The 15,482-nt window shown below is 32.7% G+C and overlaps 1 protein-coding gene and 1 non-coding gene across 2 annotated transcripts in view; one reads left to right on the top strand and one right to left on the bottom strand.

Annotated features, from left to right (window-relative positions):
• The window catches only part of Phlpp (PH domain leucine-rich repeat protein phosphatase), a 117,441-nt gene extending 103,071 nt beyond the window's left edge, over positions 1 to 14,370 (top strand). Inside the window, 11 exon segments of the mRNA XM_078189022.1 lie at positions 2,898 to 3,045; positions 4,642 to 4,767; positions 4,867 to 5,020; positions 5,132 to 5,192; positions 5,721 to 5,975; positions 6,054 to 6,263; positions 7,020 to 7,182; positions 7,264 to 7,547; positions 8,376 to 9,215; positions 10,593 to 10,833; positions 11,581 to 14,370. Coding sequence (XP_078045148.1) covers positions 2,898 to 3,045; positions 4,642 to 4,767; positions 4,867 to 5,020; positions 5,132 to 5,192; positions 5,721 to 5,975; positions 6,054 to 6,263; positions 7,020 to 7,182; positions 7,264 to 7,547; positions 8,376 to 9,215; positions 10,593 to 10,833; positions 11,581 to 12,039 — 2,941 coding nt within the window. The 3' untranslated portion in view covers positions 12,040 to 14,370.
• LOC144474633 (U5 spliceosomal RNA) lies at positions 3,986 to 4,106 on the bottom strand. Its single transcript, XR_013494763.1, has one exon. It is a non-coding gene; the product is annotated as a U5 spliceosomal RNA (small nuclear RNA).
• Positions 14,371 to 15,482: the final 1,112 nt, after the last annotated feature.

The raw sequence follows: 15,482 nt of genomic DNA, 5'->3' as shown, positions 1-15,482 counted from the left end.
TGCAGACTTACTCCTCGAGGCGGTCGAGGCTACTTTTACCGTGTTGAATTTCGGCATGTCTGTGAAACAAAGTCCACTCCACTTCGGTTTGATTTGAAACGGTTTTATCGAGGTGACGCTGGAGATCTTGGAACCCAGGGAGTCGAAGGACTTCGATAGAGTACCTTGTTTGAATGTATGCCGATGTAGCAATTACATTGGACTACGATCTGTGAAAAGTTTATCAATGTCGGCGCTCTTCGGTTATTACGAATACATGGATCCAGGGAGCAGCGAGGGAACTCTCTAGCAAGGTGCGCACTTAGATTGGACAAGGAGGTATCCACTAGAATCAGTGAATATTTGAATACATTATGAACGGCTGGAAAACGCGAAGGAAATTTCCTTGAGGATGCAGTGTCTCGGATAAAAAGCATCTCGGAATACTGGAGTGGATGCTCCAGATCTATAGAGACGTCCTTCCTTTTTAAACACCGGCGACTGAAGGACAGGGTGTAGACGGCGAGAACCAGCTGCGTGCCGTAGATAGAAGTGTGTGTTTGAGAGATCTACCTCTTGAAGAGGACGCGGTAGCAGCGTTATGAAGTGACGAAATGAAGAAGACCGTCTGCATCGAGGATTTATTTGGAAACAAGAATAGTGCCTGCGGAGGATAGATTGTTGAATTAGGTATAGCTTCAACTCGTTAAAGTGGAGAAAATAAATGCAATTTAATACGAAAACATTCGACCATAATCAGTTGAACATATTTTCAAATCAAAAGTTTACTGAAGTTTGTTTTCATGAATAGTAACGAATTTATCTTTCGATGAACATAAATTAGTTTATTTTTAATAAACACTAACCAGTTTGTTTTTTATGAACCCCAACTAGTTTTTTTATGACTTTTTTATAACAAGTTCGTTTTTGAAATGTTTGCTGATCGAATAAATTCATTTAGTTTAAAATAAATTGACGATTTATCGTTCACTTTGCAAACTTATTTCTTAATATTGCGTCTTCTGCGTGTTGTTGTTATGTATAAAATGGTGATAGAAACCTTTGAAAGTATTATTACCATCTATTATTGAATTCTTTCAAGAACAATTATTATTTTTGTATTATTAATATATTCACAACGAGTAATATCTATATTCAACATTTATTGGCGATTTTCTTACTAAATCGCTAATAAATGCAATTCGCAACTAAACTTAATGTGCAGACGTTTTAAAAATGAAATATGATACAACGAAACAGTTTTTACTAATAGTTTATTTACTAGAGCATGATGGTTATAATTATAAAGTTCCTTGGGTGCAACCCCTTCGTTATTCAGCTGATGAATATTTATATGATTACTTAGATAGGATTCCTACACTCCATCACAAAATTATTTACAGTCTCTTATTGTAACGGGATTGTTAATCATTGAACTTTGGGTTTCAACTAAGGATTTGATCACATGTAACAACAATTGATAGAAACGTTATTACAACATTAAAGGAATTAACCTGAATCAATTTTATCTGTGTATACAAATAATTTGTAAATTACTGTGATTAAGGTAGTATGTTTTAAGTAACAATAAAGGATATAACTTAAATAGTAGTATACAGTTGCATACGAAATAGTAAATAACATTTAGACTCAATTATTTAAAATAAAATTTGTATTATTATGTTTAGTGTGTGGTAAATGTGTGGTATGGTAGATCCTGGAGGAACATGAATTGATAAATAAAGTGTTACACACAATACTTATAACCTTTCAATTAACGTACTGCTAATAACTTTCAACATAAAATAAATTTAACACGACAACGAATTACACAGTATAAAGGATTAATTTAAAATATAGTTACAAAACGTTTAGGTAAACTTGATTCAACGGTTAGATAACCTATTTCGTGCATCCTATTGTGGATTACAAAAGCCTATTAGTGTCAGTCGTAAATTAACGAGGTGAAAACTAGCTTGTTCAAAGGCTTCCATAGTTTTTCTTCTGTGGTCAGTTCATTTACGTTAGCGCGCAAACATTTTCGATTTTACTTTAAAAACTGAAAGTTCATTCGATGACACAGATGCTTACGACCAGAGGAAGGTTTTCACCATAATTTGAAACTTTCTACTCAAGTGCACATCCTGTGGGCGGCTCGTCCGTTTAGGTTCACCGATTCGTTTGTCCGTGCTGCGAGGGTGCAACGTGCATTCACGTTAAACCACGTTGCGCCATAACTGTAATGCTAATTCAACACGATTTATTTGATTGAGCCGAAAACCGGAAATGCCGCTCAATTTATGATGAATGGCTCAACGGAAAAGTCGGAGAGCCGTTTTTATTGGTACAGAAAAACGCAAACATAAATCAAACATTGCATGGATTGCAAACTTATGTCTAGAAACCTAAATCTAAATGTGCAAACATTACATGCAACTAAAAATGATTATTATTAAACAAAATAATTCATCACTACAATGTAGATTTTGTACACAACAAATATTTTCTTCATCAATTGCGACGAACAAGAACAAGATAAAAATTTTGTTTTTTGTTTAATAATTTTATTACGTTATTAACGTAATCACAAATTCCTTAAATCTCTGTAGTGTTTCAATTTTCGTCAAGTTATTTCTATCATAAATACATAAGAATTGCAGTCAAGTCATTACCACAAACGGGACAGAAACGTTTGAAATCATAATAATAGTATAAAATTAAAAATGAGTACAGCAACCTTCTAAAATATCTTCTAAAATAAATATCGTTGATGGAACCTATTGAGGTTTTCATTTTCTGAATTGCTTGATTTTGCTTGACACAAACCGTAAAATTGTAACATAGTACATATTCCTCATAAAAATTGATAATAATATTGGAATAGAATTTTTCATAACGATGCGTTCATTTTTTTGCAGTCTGAAGGAGTTGATCTTAGATCGTAATGGAATCAAATATCTGCCGCAAGAACTCGGTGAGCTGAAAAACTTGAGAAATATTTCCTTAGCTGGAAATTGCCTCAGCAGTCTGCCATCTTTTTTCAACATGCGAGCCCTCACGCTAACGGTACGTAGCTATGCATTTCATGCAACTATTAAACTATTTAGTAATTTCAAATTGCTCTGGAGGCACAGTGGTGGTTCAGTGCTACAATGAACAGTCACGGAATAATGATGTACCGTCTACGGAAACGCGGATCCAGGCTAATGAATGGGCAATTATTAGAAATAAATAAGAGAAAAGAACGAGAAACATATATTTCAACATTCAAGCTCACCTGATTCTGATTCCCGTTAAATCGATGAAATTTTTCTCAAGTGGAACCCTTAAAAAACAAGACCTATAAATACTCTAATATTAGAATTGTCTACGTTCTGCGTTTCAAAAATATGTTATTTATACAATAATAATATCTACAATTATGCAAATAAACATTACCGCATAAATATTGCACTCAGTTCTCCTCTTATAGTACGTGTTAAAACAAATAGAAGATGGTAAATATGTACTTAATTTCAGAAAAAAATTCCAAATATACTTCATGTATTCAAAGTTAAGTTCAAATTTAAATTTTAACATTTTTTAAATGTATTTTTGTAATAATAATTTCTCCAATTAAAAATTGTATATAATGTTCTAATTACAAATTACTAGGCGACACCAGTGGATCAATTTCACTTTCGCATTGTATAAGGCAAATCATGACAGTGCACAATGATTATACTCAACGCTACTTCTGACTAATATTTAATCGATGACGACATTACCAGACAACGAATAATTTATAATTTCAATTCTAAAATTCTGCTTCACATCGTACAAGTCAATAAGAACTGCTCCTACTTCAAAAACTTTTACCAATAACGTTTCTGTTAAGATGACCGTTATTCTCATACTTGCGATTAGAAAACCATAAACTACACTTAGTTCACATAAAAACAATTTCTTTGGTCAAATAATTGGATGACCAAACTTATCATAAAAATTCTTGTTTTCATTCTATTACGACCCAACTTGCGTCGGGTCCACAAAAAATTATTTCATAGACTCATCAATTGTTCCCCTCCACGGAAATCTTTAGTAAAAGGCGAAAGATTTATACGTGATTTGAAGGGAAACCAGAGTAACTGTACAACCGTTCCAACCCAGTTATATCTGCTACTGAAATAATATTACTTTCGAGAACTCGATCGAGTGCGAAGCCACCTAGTGGCCATAAGATGAAGTAGTATTACGACAGGAGCGTCACTATAAAGAAAGCACCCCTGGCTTCAAATATTTCATTCTTACACACATAAAATCATTTTATTATTTTTTATAAATTTATTATATTAACTTGACTGCGGATTTTTATAAAAGTTCTATTTTTCATACATCATTTTTCGAAAATTAAAATTAATGAAAAGTCTCTTCGTCAAGTGAAACATTAATCTTTAGAAGAAATATACAATAATGCTATTAGATTTTGTAAATTTGTACATTTTATTGCATTTTAAAAATCTATATATGCCATAAATGTGTAAACAATAACTGTGTCTAACAATAACTAATATTGAAATAGATCATGTAGAATCGTAAAAGTTCTTTACAAATATTATAATCTTACACAGCATTCCCAATTTTTAATTTTATACATTTAACAAGTAAACATGTTATTTTTAGGATGTTTTGCCAAAAACCGATCATAACAAAGGCTACAAAGATGAAAGAAGTGCTCAAAATAACTTGTATAAGGTCAACCTGCGAAACAATCAATTAAAAGGGAACATTATTTTAGGAAATTACGGAGTGAGTAATCAAGTTTGGAATGATTGAATGTGTTTATACTTGAATCTTTTAAAGTAATAATTATTGATTGGTACCGTTTCTATTTCTTCTTTAATCAAGAATTTAACGCATCTAGACGTCAGTGAAAATAGCATTGAGAAATTGGACATCAGTGCTCTTCAAGAATTGAGAAGCATTCGTTGCGCGAGAAATATTTTAACAGAACTAACAGTCTGCGGGAGAAACCTTGTTTCACTTATTGCCGGAAATAACAGTAAGACTTACTTCCTCATTCCTTGAATCTGAGAAACGCAGATAAAAAACTCTGCAATTCCTAACATGCAATTGCAGCAGAACTGATATAAAATTCTACTTATTTTTACAGAATTAAAGAAATTGACTATAGAACCTATGCCGGTAAACCTCGAGCATCTAGATGTTTCTTAGTAAGTAGCAAAAATTAATATCCTAATGAAAATGGCTACCTAAAATTTCCGGTCAAAATGTAATTTGTCAGAAAAGTTAACTAAAAATTGTAACATGTTTTCTAACTTTAGAAAGCATTCTATTACATTTTTAAATTACTTAAATATAAAAAATGTTAATAGTATGTAATTTTGAATTGAAATCTTTGATAGTCATTTTTCATCATAGTAAAATATAATCGTTAATTTTCCACATTAAGTAGTTTTATTTATAATTTTATATATTTACTGAATGTTATACAAAATAAAAATTGTCTGCATCAACATTAACAATTTTAAGAAGTTGAGAATAATGCATTGATATTGATTAATTTCTTTAAACTTCCTCATTTCTGTATTTTACTTATATTTATCACAAGTGCATAAAAACCGTAATTTAGTATTATAATTCGTCCATATTAAATTGGTATTTTCTGATATTATTTAAATGTTTCTTGTCCTGTACATCAACGGTCGGCATCTTTAACATTGCATACAAATTCGTTACAGCAACAATTTAGACGCCCTTCCGGAATGGACACCAGATTTGCCGGTGTTACGTGCCCTTTTCGCTTCTCACAACGCTTTGACAGCCCTACCAGATAGACTGCTAACTCAACCATCCAGACTGGAGGTACTGCATCTGCCTCACAATAGGTTGCAAGCCTTACCTCCACCTAGGAAACCCCTAAACATCGTTCACTTGACGCTACAAGATAACGCATTGACGGTTCTGCCAACTAGTTTTTTCACCAATACAGAAAAGTATACAAACGATTGCATTTCTCTTCTGAATCTCTGTTTAAGCAGAATGACGATATACTTATGATACCTCTGTTTCAGAATGAAGGTTTTGAATCTCTCCAATAATCGATTATCGGAGCTTCCCTCAATGGGGGACGGAAATAGGAATCGACAGGGCAACCATAGCTTAGAAAAATTATACCTCACCGCGAATTGTTTAACAGACACCGCATTGGACACTCTTGCCAAGCTAACATCCTTGCGTGTTCTACATATAGCATATAATACTTTGGATACTCTCCCTGAAAGGTACTTATAATTCAACTGTTTACATAACCAAAAATTAATAGATATTATTCATTTTACGAAATATTGATTTTGATACATGATTTACTTCTGTAAAGAAAGTAGTTTGAACATTTCGGAAAACACAAAACTACTAACAGTTAATTTTCCGCGGAAGCTATTAACACTGAGCTATCATGACCAAAGCAATACTTTACTATATTATATTTTAATTATGTAAGAAGAGTGCAAGAGACATAGTAGAAAAGAATATTAAAAGTTATATGTAACAAATAATATGAATATATATTTACAAAAACAATAACAAATGGATAAAATAGAAACGATAGCAATGACGAAATAACGATAATGATTCTAAATAAAAGAAAGTACGGTCGTCCTAGTCGTCGACTTTCCGAATTGCTACGGAGAGGGAAATTCAATTCAAGAAAAACAATTTAAAAAAATCGTCGTCTATGAGGACTTTCAAGTGACTAGGCCCAGATTATGGCCTTCGTCCCATTTACGATCGACTTTTGAGACCTAATCGCTTGCGGTACACACTCGGGAAGGCTAGAATTTCGGGATTCGAAAATCCCTTTCTTCCCATTTTGCGGATCCACTATAATGTTATAATTCCGTATTGTTGTAGCACGTCGAAAAATTGAGATATATTTTATCCTACTCGTATGATGTATTTCACTATTATTATTAATATAATTTTTTGAAAAATTTTCCTATTTTTAATAGCTATATACACGTTAAATTAATCATTTCTAGCTGCACAGCTTCGTGGAAGGACTTGGAAGAATTAGTGCTATCCGGAAACCGACTTCAGTACCTGCCGGACAACGTCGGCAATTTACGGCATTTGCGTGTGTTAAGGGTTCACTCTAATAGGCTCCTAACGTGTCCAACGTTTAACAAAACAACTTCACTAAAGGTAACGTTATAAAAACTAGAAAATTGTCATCCGAACAAATGAGAGAAATGTAAGAGCACTAAATAAACGAACCCTCTATAGGTATTGGATTTAGCCCATAATCAATTGGACAGAGTAAATCTGGCGACTTTAGTTCCTCCCCAACTACAGTTTCTGGATATATCCTGCAATTCAAGGCTCCACGTGGACCCTAGACAATTCCAAGTGTACAGATCCCAGCGACCGATATCGTTAGTCGATGTATCGGGACAGAATAGACCGAGTCTACCTTTTCACCCTCATCAGCAGGAGATTGTATCCTCAGGGAAGAGCGCGGAACAGCCGTGGAGACTAGGATTTTCGGAAACGGCTGGGTCCAGGGAACGGTAAAAACCTGTTCATTACTGTTAATCGATATCATGCACTGGTTCCCTTGGGATGGCTTGATTGAGATATATTTTACTTTAATGCAAATGAATTTTCTTTGTGATAATGTGGAAATACGTTCGAGAAACGACAATTCGTTTGCAGTTGCAAGTAAATACAAAACTGATAATATAAAATTGATATGAATTAATACGTCGATTATTAGTAACACATTTGACTCTTTATTTCATAATCCTAGCAAGTTGAAAACAGTATATGGAAATTTTTTAATTATTTTTTCGTAAATAGTAAGTTGCAAATAATTTTTTCAGAGCTATTGGATAAGACTATTCAAGGAAAGATATACATATACTCATTTTTATTATACAACATGTAATCCATAGTTTAATGATCATTAAATTACAGATCGTTTTCTCTTTATCTTGAGTTATTATTGCATAAGTGATGCATTACATTCTTTAACAAGTTAAAGGAAAATAAATTCCATTAACATTGAACAGAGTTTTATTGAATGATTTTTCTAAAATGACCTATCGTTCAAGCTTTTTCATCTGGCATCATTTACTCTGCTATTCTGTCTTTCACAATTCTCATTTAAACAGAGTAATTGCTAAATTGAGAATTTTTAGGCAGATTGATACTTCTGTGTACTAATTGCAAGACATAGATATTGATTTAACTTTTTAGTAACCTTAATAAGTCATAAATGATACAACAGTATTTGTAAATTCTTTAAACGTTTTTTTTTTTACTTAATTACTCATTTCGGTGAAAAATGCATAAAATCTACGATCTAATAATAACTTGTCCGTATTTTCTGTACACAGATTGTACGTTTCGCAAGTCAGAATGCCTTCGTTCTGCAACGTGGAAGGTCTGTTCGGTATATTCGACGGCGGATCGAACCAAGAAGCGCCTAGTGCTCTCCAGGAAATGATCCCGCGACTGTTGTTAGAGGAGAGAACGGTTCGGGAGACGTCGAAGGAATACTTAAAATACACGTTACTCTCAGCTCACAGGGAGCTGAAGGAGAAGGGGCAGAAATACGGCATCGACGCAACCCTGGTGCACATTGTCAGACTCCAACCGCAACAAGGATACCCAAAAGGAGCCACGAAATATTCTTTGAAGGTGTCTTCTTCCGGTGATGCGAAGGCTGTGCTCTGCAGAGCAGCTGGACCATTGAACCTTGCTCCGCCCCAAAAGGTCTCCGTGAAGAATCAATTGGGAAACGCGGCCATGTTTCCTTTGGTGGTTCCCGATCCTACGTTCGAGGAAATTGATTTAGAGGATGACGATGAATTTGTGATAATCGCGAATCGAAGATTGTGGGAGGTTTTAAGCATCCAAGAGGCTGTCCGAGAGGCTCGCGCAGAAGCTAGCCCGGTTCTAGCTGCCAAAAGACTGCAAGACTTGGCGCAGGCTTATGGCGCGGAGGATAATCTAAGTATCATGGTTGTTCGATTAACTGGACCTAATCAGGGTGACTTGGACCAGGTCATGAGGGAGTTAAGACACGCGGTTGGGAAGAATAGAACGCAAACCGAAGGGGGTTGTCCTTGCCCTTGTTGCGTGCCACCGGCAGCGCATAAGGCACCGGGACCTTGCTGTTGTCACGCAAATGAGGGGTATTACCTAAATGGCGTGTTGAAAAGTATAGTGAATAGGTGAGCAAAACCGTACCGTTTTCATCCTGTATAGGATGTGGTGAATCAAATGCTATAAACTATTTTACTAGAATATAAGATAGTGTAAGCGAAAGATGTCATCTAATTATCTTCTTAGTTTAAAATGTCATCAGAAATATTTTCAGTATTTACGCTAAATCTAACATAGTTATTTTAACCGATTTCATACTTTTTATTGCTAAATTCTTGGAAAAGGTCTCTCATGGGAACGGATTGAATACATTTCTTGATTTAAGCATACATTGTAATAACTAGAGTGGGGATCTTTATGCAAAATTAAAATTGTCTGAATCACTTGTCTATAATTTTCTTTCTATTCTTAATGATTTTAATAGTTTGAAAATTACGTATTGGCATTCTTAAATTTTGTTTGTTTTCTTCCTGTTTAAAATAATAAGATTCATAAAATTCGTAATGTGGTAATAACAATGCCAAAGAGAATAAATGAACTTTATCTTGTGATTTTCATAAAGCAGCAAACATCAGTCACTATTTACGATTGGTAGGTTCAGTATTAACCTTTTATAGTCTAAATTTTTTATAGGAGTATAAAAAGGTTTATGTAACATGAAATCAGCAAATATCAGTTCTATTCATATAAATGAATAACGAATTAATGAATTTAAAAAGATTAAATTTTCTATGATGTGCGAAGTTCTAAAATAAAAATCTTGGCTAAAATGAAATTAGACTAAAAAATGTAATAAATAAGTATGTGACTTTAAAGTCACAAGGTGTTAAATAATTTCCAAAAGAGGATGGCACGGTAAAAAAATTTGCTGTGGTTTCTTTTTTTAATCTGTTGTATATGAAACGTGTACGTTATCTGTTGTACTTCGTAGAAATCTGGAAAACACATTTGAGCATGATCTCCAGATTATGTACCTTGGACTCGTAATCTTTTACGGTTTTATGTTGAGTTAGATTATTGCACTAGTACTTACTGATTTTTATGATTTACATGAACCTATAATTTAGATTACTTTAGATTACTTTTAGATTACTTTAACTACGTTTGCTACAGTTTCTGAGTACGTCCTTCAAATGTTAATTAATGAACACATCAACTTTGGAATGATCATACTTTGCTACCTACTTTTACGTATCTGATTTTTTACGTTTGTTGACATTTTTTAACATATTTTATAAATGTCAAGAAATGGACGCATTTAAAAGAAATACTTCAAAGGTTATGCCGAAAAAAACTTGCCAAATAAAATCATAAACGATCCTAAGTGTACTGACTGTTATAAAAATTTCCAAAAGTAATCTTGTAATGAGAGCGTTAAATTAGATGTACCTTTAAAAGATGTTTAACGTGCAGGTGCTAAGATCATTGATAAAATTCTGTTGCAGGTCCAACAAAGCTCATAACGGTTCCGGCAGGTATTTCAAAAACCGCCGACCTGCACAAGAGAACGAAAGTCCGCCGTACAAAGATGACAGGAGCTCGCCAAGTGGTCAATCCGACCAAGCTAGCGACAGCACTTTTAAATCAAGACATCCTTCCGGTAGGGTCTGGCCAGGAAGCGCGGCATCCAGAGCTACAAATAAGGCCCGGCAAACTGTTTTTGTGCACGAGAATGGAGGACGAAAGGTAACCAAAAATGAATGTACAGTTGCTGGCGAAAGTATTTGAATTCTCGCTATATTAAACTTTGGCAAATAAAATATGTTAAATATATTTATAGTCACGTTAAACGTAATGTTTATAGACATATTGTCCTAAAAGTAATATTATAACTAGTCTGTAAATCTTAATCTAGATTCCTATCTTTTAGATTACTTTTATTTAGTAGAAAAACACTTGAATTTTTATATCATTTTACTTCAATCGTCGATCATTTTGTGATCACATTTCAGTACAACTTTACAATGAATTTTTAATGACTTTTACAAATATCATGCAACTCATTTCAAGCTTGATATTTGTACCTTATAATTAGACTGCAAATTTTATGCATTTATAACAAAAGTTATGTGGAATAAATGTAAAACGGTAAGATCATTTAAAGAATTTAAAACTACTGATACATTGAGTTGAACTTACTAAAATTATTAGGAAAATAAATAAATGTTTATGCAGTTTTTTCAGCTTGCAACTAACTCAGACAATTTTAGATTGCACAAAAATCCGCGGTCTACTTATAATAGTATGATATACACTACATGTTAGTTCATGTTGAACAAAATAGTTCAGCATTATTTTAAGAGTTTAAGTCTAACGTTGCACATGTTTACTGTTTAAAGTTTCACTAGCTTGTTTACAAATACTTTTGGGAGCTATAATAAAACTTTCAGTTATAAAAAAAAAATAACGTTGAAAATTAATGTATTTTGCTAGGTGCCGAGTTGCCACGGAACGCAGGAGGACACCGTCTCCGAGAGGTCCGGGGCATTAAGCGAGGAGCAGTTCCGTTGTTGGGAATATATGCTCGAGCAGAATACCCAGCTCTTATTCGACAAGGAATTGGACACTCTATCGAGAACTCCATTGCGACGGGGTCAATCGAGATCCACTCCTCAATTAGGAGGCAATTTGCCTTTTCTATCGAAGAGGTTTGGGAGCGCCAGATCCTTTAATCCTTCCCTTCCGCGGCCACCTATCGTACGATTTGGTAGCGGCAGGAGATTACTGAACGGAGGTCCGAATGCAGCTTACTTCGGCAGTCTGCAAAGGCTGATGCCGTATAATCTCGAATACGATTTCGCCGTTATTCAAGAAAGAAACGGATTGGACTCCCTCGAACAGGACACCACGCGAATGCAACAATATTGGGGGGTGGCCACCACTGAGCTGTGATACAGAACGATACGCATTCGCTTTTACAATTGTGATACCATGTTGAAGAATGTATTGTATGACGCAAAGACGATACCAGTATCAAATGGATGCATCCACTTTAATAAAAAACAGGTCACGTGGAACGTTACAAATTCGTGAAACTTTCACGTCCTAAATAAAACACAGAACCTTGCTGCAGAATTTTATGCAAAATAGAAATTATTTTTGTTAATGTTTAGAACCAGGAGTTAAATAACAATGTATTTTTCCTATCAGGACTTTTAATCGCTTAGAAATAATATGTTTTTGTTCTTATACACTTATACGTTTTTATCATAAATGGAAAAGATCCATAATGTAATTACCAATTTTTGAAATTTTTCAATGAAGTTTTCTGAAATTATCTTTACAAAGGTCAAATAGTTATGTGGTCGTCTGTCTCTTGGCTTGTTCATTATTGATTTTAGATGTATTATTTTGCAAAAACAATGAATTATTGGCATTTTCAAAGAAATATGGACAAAAGTATAAATTGTATTCTATTGACAATGAAAATTGTTTTTAAATTTTTGTCTCCATCGTTATTTGAATTAAGCTATAGTACATCGAGTAAAAATATACATATACCACAAAGCGAATTTGAGGTAACTGTCAAGCTCAATCATCATAAATCCAAAATCATAATTTATTACGTTTATGAAACGTTTCAGTAATTTACGGTACGGAACATTGTTACTTTATCGCAAGTGAACGAGTCATTGCTAGTAACAAGTACAGTAACTTATATTTCTACGATATAAATAGCATAGTGATTTCTACAGGCTTAAACAGAAAACAGACATTTTATATTGACCAAAATGTTACATACAATAAATAAAATATAAGTGTAAATGTGAATAGTTTTAAAATTAGAAGAGCATAGAAGTATATGTAAGAAAATTTAAAAAAAATACATAAAAATGATTGCATATGTGAATATATATGCCTTGAATGTAAATATATGTATATTATACAATTGACAAATACGCATTAACGCAAAGCCAAACTACGAACTACATATTTTTATAATATGTAGCATTATTCATGTGGCAAATGGAACGATCTCACATTATTTATATAGAAATTGTGATTCGTAATTTCAAAATATTAACTTAAAATAATCTTAAAATAAATATTTCGACGATTCAAGTTCTTGAATATTAGCTACATATAAAGATTAATGTATATTAAAAAGCAAATGGAAATGCATAGAACGTATAGGGATAGGGATTTGATTTATCGCGTAATTAATGTTTGCGAAAGTATATATTTTTTTACCGGGATAAACTGGCGACTTTTGTACCTGAAATTACGAAATAAGTGACCAACGGAAGTACTTCAACAACTTGCGATAATATACAACTGCAGATTTTAAAATCACATCCGAATTCATTAACCCGGAACAGTGCGTAGGCTGGTTCGCGTATTTATCGAACTTTGATAATGTAACAAATACGTGTTTTCACACAGCATTCATTATCTCTGTCTGACCTTGATAAGCATTATCTTATTTGTTGGACACCAGCAAACTATGTATTTCTCTACCGCAATGTGCTCCTCTTTGCGGCTTATTCAAATAGATTAAAAGAGATATACATACAAAAAAAAGCACGTTCTTTTGATCCGTGTTATATTAATCGCTTTCCGTACACATCACGGTAATCTTGTTCTTTTTTTAACGTACAGTCCGGAGTAATGCAATTTTTCTCATTAAAATGAGGACTAGAGAGCCGAGAATGAAGTTCGACTCAAAAAGTTCGCCGAATCTTTATTCGATAGATTAATTCTTTTTGATGATCTCAATGAATGCGTGGCTCTTAATCATAAACCAATACGTTCCAGACCGCAGATACGTAACATGTACTAATTCTCTAAACTGTACAAGAATTTCTTAAGTTAATAAATTTATTTAGACTTATTTATTTTGAATATGTACCTTTCCGAAAAATGTACGATCTAGCGAATGACAATATATTATAGGTATTACTACAATTTTATTGGTATCAACAGTAAACAGAGGAAAAATTATTTAATCGAATATATTATGCAATGAAGAATTATAGTGACGTTTGCAGTGTGTATTTTTTAATTTGTATTACTAATAATCATAAGGAGATGAAAACTTATTTAATCAAATGTGTTATGCAATGAAAAATTGGAGTTTGCATTGCACTGGTTACGTAAAACATGCTTGGAAGATGATTAAATCGATTTAATGACTATGTCAAGTATTATAACTCATTGTCTGTGAGACACCCCCGACACGCGCTTGTAAAACCATCTAACAGAGTATTTCTAGGCTGTTGAATAATTCGCAGATTACATAATTACATTAAACATTTATTTTAGAAATTCTTAAAATCTTTTCCATATTTGTAATAATTTTGAAAAGAGGTGAACAGTGGAACCATTTATATAATTTTATTTATGTTTCGTCTGTGTATAAGAAATTGTTATTAAAGTAATTACAAAATTAAAATGGTGAGATGATATGAAATAATTTTCAATTCTAATAAACTTGTAATGTTACTTATGTAAACATTTTTAAATTAACAAAAGATAAAAAACAAATTAATATATCATATTTCATAGGTTTTATGAAATATATATTAACTGAACAATAAATGTCCTTGATAGTCAATTTTATGTAGTAATCTTAGTATGAGAAATCTTTGTCTTCACAAAATGACTTATCTACATTTTTCATTCACACGTGACAATAAGATAAAAATCATCGATGAAACAGATAGAGCAAAATGTCTTATCAAATAACAAACACTCCCAAATATCCCACTTTCGAAAATAAGGTCAAGTCAAATTTGATACGAATCCATTTAATGCTAAGGAAATATTCAAATCATTTTCAGTAATATTTCAATTTCAATATAATTAATAATCTGTTATAGATTTAATTATATGATATATTGAATCATACCTTCCATAATCCTAGAATAATTAAATATAAAATTCTTGTTAATAGAATTTTATAATTATTGTATGTAATATTACAAATATATTCATCACCCTGTTTTAATTTTGAAATCATTCTATGTAAAACTTTTCCATATCATACTAACTATCGTAAAAGTGAACAAATAATTTTGACTGAAACGAAAAAAAGTAATTTCTATTGTGAAACAAAATATTTCTGTCGCTGAAAGATAAGAACAAGTGGTTATTGTGAAGAAATACAAACACATTTCCATCGTGAAAAAAGGACATATTGTTACGACGAAAGGGTAAATAATATTTTCATAATGAATAAAAAAACATTCTCGCTGTTAAGAAATTAAAAAAATTGTTTTCGCGAATAAACCAAGAAAATAGTTCTTATCACGAAAAGGTGAAACTAATTATTTATTATAAAAGAAAAAAATATATTTGAGTTACGAAATAAAGCCAACAATATTTGTCACGAAGGT

Source organism: Augochlora pura, chromosome 8, assembly GCF_028453695.1.
Source record: "Augochlora pura isolate Apur16 chromosome 8, APUR_v2.2.1, whole genome shotgun sequence".
In the NCBI taxonomy this organism is placed as follows: domain Eukaryota; kingdom Metazoa; phylum Arthropoda; class Insecta; order Hymenoptera; family Halictidae; genus Augochlora; species Augochlora pura.
The sequence above is the reverse complement of the archived record's forward strand: the minus strand, read 5'-3'. Positions and strand labels throughout refer to the sequence as shown.